This window comes from Rhipicephalus sanguineus, chromosome 2 (assembly GCF_013339695.2).
Source record: "Rhipicephalus sanguineus isolate Rsan-2018 chromosome 2, BIME_Rsan_1.4, whole genome shotgun sequence".
Classification (NCBI taxonomy): Eukaryota; Metazoa; Arthropoda; class Arachnida; order Ixodida; family Ixodidae; genus Rhipicephalus; species Rhipicephalus sanguineus.
The window spans coordinates 97,824,445-97,833,816 of NC_051177.1; the positions used below are offsets into that span (position 1 = coordinate 97,824,445).

The following is a 9,372-nucleotide window of genomic DNA, read 5'->3' on the forward strand; positions in this document are numbered from 1 at the left end:
ACAGAAGTACGCAATTGCTGTCTAGTGTCCCTGAATAAACGCCATCATTGACGTGTTTGACAGCAGATGCGCAACGATTGCCCAACTAGAACTTCTTTTAGTAACCGATAATTTCCGCGTTTGAGAGACGAGCAAAGACGGCAGTTTTGAGGCCTTGAGAAGCGCGGGGTTCCGGCGCGCACGCGCGACACGTTCCAGCATGCCTGCGCATGCGCTGCGCCAGAAGCCACGTCCGCGACGCGGCGCCAACGACGCGATCGAATTTAATCGTCTGCCCCGGCAGCGTTGCTCGTCAATCGTCCGCAAGCACACGAGAGGTGCTGCAGCTATCGCTTCGCGTAAAGCGAAAGATTGTCCAAGTCGCGCGAGCCCGCACTAAAAAGGTTTCAATTCGCTATACCAGGTACTCCCGTCAGAAAGCGGCCTTGTTGTGACCACAACAACTCTCTCGATCATTCCGTTTTTTTTTGCTGTGCCCGACACGTGGAGTTTCATAGGATGGCTACCGGAGTCCTAGTGAGCTACCCTTCGCCGGCGCTGCACGGGTCGTCCTCAGCGGTCTTCAAGAAAGGTTAGAAACACTTTTCTCACGATTCCTGCTTCTTTATGCACACAGTAAAACAAAGCGCGCTATAATATTAACCATAGTGATACAGCAGCCATTTGCGTGTGATAAAAACCAAACTACAATTTCTCAGCAAAATAAGGGTTTAATTACCACCCAGTTTGGACTCTATTACGAAGCAACAAATTCCAGAACGATATACAGAAAAGTTTTGTTGCAAAGTCAACACGATGGGTGATTTAACAGGATATACTTTTTTCTCGCGCTGCCAGCTTTTCTCTCGCGTAACCGGGCACTTTTTTGCAGGCGTCAGAGAACGGTGAGTGCGCGCACTGCTGTGAAATAACAATATCGTCGCATAAAGAGATACTTCGAACATCTCTTTTTCTAACCACTCAAACGGCTTTGGGCCTTCTTCGGACACGTGGCAGTCTGCCAAGCTACAATTGAACCACGTGCACTGTGAGCTCTTCACGTGTCGATCGCCAAGGTGCCGGAATTACCACCAGTACAAGGGAATAAAAATATCAGACATAAAAACACACAAGGCGGGTATTGTATGCACATAGAACGACACGATCAAACAGTTTCAGGCATACTATGCTCGCTCATATGGTATGCTCATATGGTAATGGGCACAGTCTTGTGGCTATTTCGTATTCAAGAGAAACGCGCTGACGCCAAATAACTCATTACTTCCTTGAAAACACGATGGCTGCACGGCGCCTTTTAGAGTACAGGGACAACATTCGATGTGTCGCGTGCTGCCACGTTAAGTACTAAAGCTTCTAAACAATCGGGATTAGATATTTCGGTGTTTCATTGAGTCAAAGCGTACGTATGCAGGGCAGGTGGAATGGGCCACGGCCGTACTGGAACGCTGCCGTAGCGTTCCAGCGCGGCCGTATCGTTTACCATATCGTCGCCCCATAGCATAACATTGAGTGTCAAGTAATGAGCAATTATACAACATAGAAATACTTAGAAAAGACCAGCAAAGTATAGACTTCTAAAAGGCTTGCGAGAAAAAAAAAAGAACATAGAAACGCAATAGCCTGAGAATGAGTGGCGTCGGCTTCGCTGTTTCGATGGCTTTCAGCGGGTGGAGCTGGCTACTTCTTTTTTTTAATTAGCGCGGGCAAGATACCGACGCCCCTTTTGTTCGAACAGTGCCTGGTGTCCCTAAAATCATGATGCCTACGTTCCACTTATCAACCTCTTCGCCTGTGTGCAGACCTGGGCATCTGGCATTCAAAGTCAGACCCCATGCTGGTGGCACTGTCGCACAACTCTACGGCTTGCTGCTGGAACCAGGACAACTACTGGAACGGCATAGAAGACTCGGCAGATCAAGAGGTGCCGACACAAGGAACCGATGCCGTCACCTTGGAGGGCCTCAAGAGCCTCTACAACTGCTGCTTCACGTGAGTTCATGCCATTCGATACAGTATAGTGCATTGGTTAGTCCGAATACCAGAGGGGTGATAGTGCGTCGTGAATTAAAATCCCTGAATACAGCAAAGGCTGTACTTCCAATAAACACAGTGCGTTCAACCAATTCATAATGGTTTAGCATTATCGAATTAACGTCTCATGAATGGCCCGTGTCTCGAGAACAGAAAATATCCTATACACAAAAACTGTTCTCGCAACAAAGGGCCTCGTGGTGTCATGGTGCTTGGCGTCTTCAGTTTAACTGTTACCGTGCTGGCCTTGACGCGTTGGTCTGCGAAACGTAATTGCAGTTACTAGGGGCGTAGCCAGGGGATGATACACCGATCACGTGACACTCCCCCCTCCTCCGCGCCACGCCCCCTCCCCCTGAACATAATTCCGTCTACCGTAGAATAAGACGACCCTCGACAACACCCGCCTGCCTTGGCAGCAGTTCACGGTGAAGGGCGTGCCGCTTCGGCAAAATAGTTCTAGCTACGCTGTTGCCACTTACATATAGCTGTCGTGGCTAGTGACAAACATATGCGCGCCCGCGTTACTCAAGGACGCGATGAAGGATAAGTTGGAATCTTGAAGCATATCCAATCTAAGCAGCACACACGTTCTACATTTCACAGGTGTGGAGTGAGCTGGGCTGAGGACCAGGCTTCTCTGGATTGCGCCGAGTGCGGGGGCTACGCCTTGCACCGCCCTTGTGTCCACTGCAACGGAAGCTGCGGAACAGTCTGGAGAAGGGACTTAGTTGCTGTATGTATAGTTCATATTCATTAAGATACGAAATAAAACTTGTGGCGTTTTCTCTTAAGTTAGGAACCTAAGTTACGAGACCTGATATGCATGTGTCGGTGTAAACACAGTGAACTTCCGAAAAAAGATACTACAAACGGCTCCGACCTGGAATGCCCATAAGTTCCCTGACGTTTGACTAGGTCCCTCGAGACTTCCTTCTTAGGTTTAGCTGACGTTCGACGTGTTAGACAGGGCATGAGAAGAGGGCTGTGTTCTTAAACATGTTATGTTTACAGTTCTGCGTTCATATAGCTAAATGCTTCTATCTCTTCTTTTTTCTGCTCCTTCTTATAGTCCCACAACCTGAGGCGCTCCCAGTGGATCGGCGAGTGTCAGAAGACCCCTTGAGACGCTGCTGTCACAAAGAACCAAGATTCTTGAATACTTGCCTTCATACGTCTACCTTCGAGCAACAGCGCTGCCATCAACTGCACATAGACAAGCGATCGACTATCGCACCTTTTTCAAGTCACCTTAATGGGAGCCTGAACTTTGCCGCTGCACAAACAAGGCCACTGATTGTGTTTCGTCGGTACGCCGCCGCCAACCTTCCAACCCCATATGGCATCATTGTCCAAAGAATCTGCCAGACACGGATACCAATGGCAGTGTGCCGGGGGTAAAGATATTTCACGTTGTCGTCGTCCAGCGTCTGGCTCCGTCTGCAGTACCAACTTTGATAGACGGTCTGTCACTGCACAATGGAACAAATGGTCCCACTAATGGTATACCCGTGTCATCTGCAACATTTCGACGCGTGCAAAGTGGATTGCTCCAGTTGGGTTGGACTGGAGGGTAGCGAATCACCATGACTGGAAAATGTCCTGTATATATACGTACGTGACGCTCGTCGCTTCAATCCCTGTGGTCAGTTCTCACCATATCCAATATCATTTCTCTTCCCGCTTTAATTGATGTTAAAAGAAGGGTTTATACAGTGATTCCACACTTCTAAAACAACGCGAACGTAACAATGCCTGTGAACATTGGCATATGCGCGGACAGATGAAACGTTGCTTTCTGCGTTTTATTTTTGTCTTGAATGTGGCGTAACTTGTATCACACAATCAGCGAAATCATATTCAACCATTCATGTGGTTTCGATCGCTATTTCATACAAAAGAAGGTGTCTTTTAATCCAGAACAAGTGGCCAGACTCCTGAAAATTGACGCCTTTATGTTAGATTTATTTTGCGGCCGCAGTCAAGCAACGGCCAAATGCCAAAGGCAACACATTTTTCTTTTTACTGTGACGATAAAGGTAACGCTAGGGTAACTTTTATAACGTACGTTTGGCATTCTCTCCTAGCGATTTAAAGATACTACAGACAACGTTTTATTGATGGGAATACATTTCGATACCACGAACCATCAGTACATATCTTCGTCGTCACTTTCTGTCGTGTTTTGTGGAACAAACTGCACTGTTATCTCCATAAAAATGAACATCTGTACATTGAACACGCAGTGGAGGCACATAATTGTGAGAGCTATTTCTCAAGATAACCCGAAAAAAATTTCGTGCAGAAAAGTGCTTTTTGACTTGAACGATCCCTATGGGAAACCATGATTCAAAAGTTAAACGCTGGTAACATGACGTCTCCAGCTGCAAGCTCTTGGAGATTGCAACAGTGCATTTCGTCATGGCTAATGAGTCCCTATATACTAGCGACTGGTATGTCGCATCTGCCACATGCTACACCCATCTTGTCTCTCACAATTGTCTCTATGATTTACATATCATTGTGCTGTACTTCGAAGCAGCAGGTTAATTCACTTACACACCAAAGCTGGCTTTGATGCCTGTGTACATTTTGTCTCTTCTTGAAGCAGGGGAACTGAACATTTCCTCTTTTTTTTTATGCCAAACTTTTATCTATTATGGGACATGTTTTCAGCTGTAAAGTGATGCTGTTACAAAATACACTATGTTCTTTCTACCACTTCTAGATTACTATTTGTGCGGTAATAGATAATGTGATGGTTAAACATGAAGGACATTTTTAGACGATGCTTCACAGAACCATTCGTGAGACAAGTTGCCTGGGTATGCGAGGGACCAAACCGCAGAGGGCGAATTTTTATAAGTGGAGGAGACATATACCACATATGCCGAAGCATAAAATGTCCAACGCCCAACTTAGCGAGTGGTTAGAGGAAGTACACAGGCATATAAATAGCTGAAGCCATCGTTAACACAGCAGGCCTGAAGGAAAATTACTCCGCCTGACAATGTCTGATTTGTTGCATGTAATTAGCGTAAAAATAGCTCTTATAAAATTACTCGCTCTCAGCACAGCAACCATGGTTTATCATAGAATGTGCCGCAGTGAGCAGTTTGTTCACTAGTGTCTAAAGCAAAGACAAGTGCATATACATATATAAAAAGATGTGATGGTTAAGAAATACGCCACCATAAGCATTCAACTTTACGATTGTTAATGTATATAGATAACACATAGTGCGCTGTTCCCGCATTTAGTTTTTTGGACGCCTGTGGTTAAAGTGCGAGTCTGCAGATTTTCATAGACTTGCCACAGGCATGTTCACCGTGCGTGTTCTGTCTATTGAGCCATGTATCGGGAAATGTTATCTTTCGCGATTTCTACGATTCTCAATAAAATTTTCACGGAATCTGTAATCGTGGCTTTGTCTTCAATATATCTGCCAGCAAACCCCACAATTTCTCCCCACGGCAGTGGCAATTTTCGATGACGGAAGAAAACTTGTGTGGTGCAGGCGTTGCGGCATTCTTTGATAAATTTTTCTTTAATTTTGGAGGTTTTACGTGCCGAAACCCCGGTATCGTTATGACATAATATGATCCTTTAGAAAACTATTGATTAGCACGGCTTGGAAACCACTGATAAGAGAGAGGCTCCGATCCTTTCTAATTTACGGTAATTATGGTATGGTCAAGGAAGTTTTCAGACAATACGAAGATGATTATGAAAACATACAGGGTCTCTGAGCAGCGGGTATACATTTGAACAATAATAAAGCGAAATACTTATATGCCTGATCAAAGGGGATGATGATTTGATGATGATGACGATGGTGGTGACCATATAGCCCCGCCAGATACTAGGCTTTCGCCTTCGAGTCGTCTTCAGCAAATGCATAAGGGACCCTCCGAGTTTTTTGTCGCCAGTATTTAAAGCCCTCATAATAGGAAACACGCTCAAGCAAATGACTCCAACGCCTGAAATATAATCTATTTGATGACGTGGCTAGATAATGCTCTGTATCAGTTGTACGCCTCCGTATCTCTCGGATTATCGTGACTGCAGCACATGTTTTCCAAACATTGCGTGCCTAAAACCTATCTTACTGATACCAAAATTTCGCAACGTCTGCAGTTAGAATCTGCTCAACTAACTGTATTTGGAGCACTGTGAAGAACATCTGGCAGCCTTAAATGTACCAGAGTTTCTTACTGCTAGCACAAGCCCATTTTAGCATTTTGGTATGCTTGATCGAACCATCATTCCACGAAAGCCTTCTTTACTACGTAGTGTAGCCAATTTCTACGTGAACACTCCGTAACAAAAGACTACACCCATGCTGTTTCATCAGTTCTGGTGTCGCTTATATTAAGCCACTGGTGTGCCACAGTTGTGCATGTAGCAACGGATGTAGCACGTGGCGTCAATGACACGTCCTGTGACGTGCTGAAAGAGGGAGGTAAAAAAAAAAAAGCGGTGAAGTTAACCAGGCTGACCACAGTCGGCCACACCGCACTCGGAAGTGGAAAGGGGACTGAAAGATGACAAGTGGTATAGATAGGTGCACATTCGTAATATAACATATATGAATGAGAAGTCAAAAGCAGTGGCGCACGACGACGCTGTATATTTATAAACTCCCAAATCCTGTATGTGTCGGTGCATCCAAGCGTTCGCAAAAGGTCAAGAGTCAAGACTTATTCGTTGTTGACCAGGTGTGTATTCCAAAACGCCTCAGTTATAGCCCGTCTCCTCTGGATAACATCAACAGGTGCGCACCTCTGGTACTGCACAGAAATACAATGGTCAAGGCGGCAGATAGCGGCTTTCCCCGCACGGAAAGGAACCTTCGGGAAAGAGACGGGCTGCGCCGAGATGCGCCGGTGTAGGCGCGTGGGGGCTATCGATTGGGGACGCCCGGCTGACGTCACCGCTTACGTTACTCCGAATGGGGCAAGAAGGCCAGGGAAAGAGATCACGTGCTTCCTCACGCGACACACAATGCGCAGTTTCGCCTGAGAAGTACGCGTGCCGCAGGTGGCGCAACCCGGTTGAGTTCACTGCACGTGTGACGAAACCTGAACACCAGTCGCGTTTAGGACAATGGCGCTGTACGCAGTTAGAGAACAAGTGGCACCTTGTCAGGGAATGTTGGTTGATTGTTGTATTCCTAGTCGTGGCTGGCATTGTTTCGACCGCTTTTGTCAAGCTTTGCTGTTTGTTCGTGGGTTACGCATGGTTTCAGGCACATCGGAAAAGAGATAATCACGGAAATCACGTAAGCGTTGTTAATTGCGAAAGAGGCTTATTCGGATGCATGAGCTTGTCAAAGGTTGCCAGATAGAGGAAGTGTCACGACGTTTGTTGTATGGTCCGTTCACATACATTCCTGGATAGTTGGATGCTTCGTTATTGCGCACACACAAGAAATACGTAGGTTTCCTTTTCTTTCAGCTGCCTTAAAACCACAGAATTGTGGCAAATTGGGCCTGTTGGTTGATCATCTTTAAACCACACTTGTAGCTTACGGCCAAAATTTAGTTTTCAAAATTCAGAAGCTAGATAGCTTGTTTCGGTCCACATCATTCAATAAAACCGCTGACATAGTTGCTAGCCGCAATCCTCTAGTCCCTTCAGTTGTTGACAGTTGTTGATGTAGCCCCGCCACGGTGGTCTAGCGGTTATGGCGCTCGACTGCTGACCCGAAGGTCGCGGGATCGAGTCCCGGCCGCGGCGGCTGCATTTTCGATGGAGGCGGAAATATTTGAGGCCCGCGTACTTAGATTTAGGTGCACGTTAAAGGACCCCATGTGGTCGAAATTTCCGGAGCCCTCCACTACGGCGTCTCTCATAATCATATAGTGGTTTTGGGACGTTAAACCCCAAATATTACTATTATAGTGGTTGATGTACCGTTGTTGAGACGTTGCATAGGTATCATTATAAAGGAAAGCTTTTGCTTTTCTTTTCTTGAGAAATGAGTATGATTAAAGGGGAACTAACAATCGTACTCCCGGGTCTTGGACGCCACGACAAAAGCTGGAAAGTACGAAGGTATATACTTACTTCAAACCCTCGATAGTTTCCTTCACCCCAATCATGGCAGATTGCGAGAGCAGCGCGCTAAATGCGGAGCCATCTAGCTGCGAATCAGCAATCCTCATCTCTTTCTTGAGGTCGAAGTTGCGAGATGAGATTATGATGGACGCGCAGAAGAGATTGAGCAAGACCTCGCATGACGCTGGTCACGCCGCTGTTCCATTTGCCTCCTTTTTGGTTTTCCTCGGCCTGTTTGCCGCATTCGGCCCTTTGTTTGTTCTTATTAAACAGTTGACGGCGAAGCTGTTTGTCTTGAAGCGACGCAACAAGCGATGCGCATGGCCTCCGCGGTTCGTTGCCTCTTTTGGCGAGACGAAGGCAGAGTTGAACAGCCGCTCTGTTGAAGCTACTTCTTGGAATGATGGGCGGCCATTTAGGAGGTTGTTCTTTGCTTGCTTCTTTGCTTGCCGGCTCATTTGCTTGTTTGTTTGCTCGTTTTTGAAGGATGAGAGAGCGTGGTAAGCTAAAGCCGCTGTCTTCTTCTTGCTGGCCAAGTCATTCTATGTTTTACTATTTGTTGGCTCCTATAAAAGAAGGGCTTCGTGCAGAAAATGGCTTTGCTATATAAAGCCTTATTCTACGAACCATGACGCCTCTTTGTGAGAGCTTCCGGCAGGTAGTACCCAGGTTCACGTTTCCTTTAAAGTGCTTTTGTTTATTTCACTTATTGACGCATTGGACGATCATGGACGTTGCTCCGTACGATTCTATTACCAAACATTGCGTGAAGTACGACAGTCTATCTCCAAAGATACAGCATATATGCGCCGCGACTTTCTCCTTTCTGTTATTCTGAGAAATAGACAGCGAGAGAAAGAGACAGAAAGAAAGAGACACAAGAAGAGATAGAAAAAGAGAGAAAGCAAGCATTGCCATGTATAGTATAGTATAGTATAGTATAGTATAGTATAGTATAGTATAGTATAGTATAGTATAGTATAGTATAGTATAGTAAGGGGTGGGAAAGGAAAGTGAGGGTGAGGAGGAGGGAAAGGAGTAGCGCAACGCCACCATCTCCGCTGCTTCCTCAGTCTTCGCACCACTAGCACGTACTTTCCCCAATCATTTTTTTTTCTGGTCATCTCGCTTACACAGCGGCTCATACCAGTACTACGTGGCTTGAAATCGACACTTTCGGGAAAGTACAGCCTCCGTCCAGTTCACTGCAATCCTATGAATTTAAACGTCTCCAATGCTCGTTGCGTACTAAGGAACCTACTTATTTACCTTGCTACTTTT

General features: G+C 46.0%; 1 protein-coding gene across 1 annotated transcript; it reads left to right on the forward strand.

Annotated features, from left to right (window-relative positions):
- Nucleotides 1–293: 293 nt before the first annotated feature.
- LOC119383445 (protein pinocchio) lies at nt 294–5,450 on the forward strand. The gene is made up of 4 exons (XM_037651577.2): nt 294–571; nt 1,800–1,989; nt 2,638–2,767; nt 3,104–5,450. The coding sequence occupies exons 1-4, from the start codon at nt 499–501 to the stop codon at nt 3,155–3,157; spliced, it is 447 nt and encodes a 148-aa protein (XP_037507505.1). The 5' UTR covers nt 294–498; the 3' UTR covers nt 3,158–5,450.
- The last annotated feature ends 3,922 nt before the right edge of the window (nt 5,451–9,372 follow it).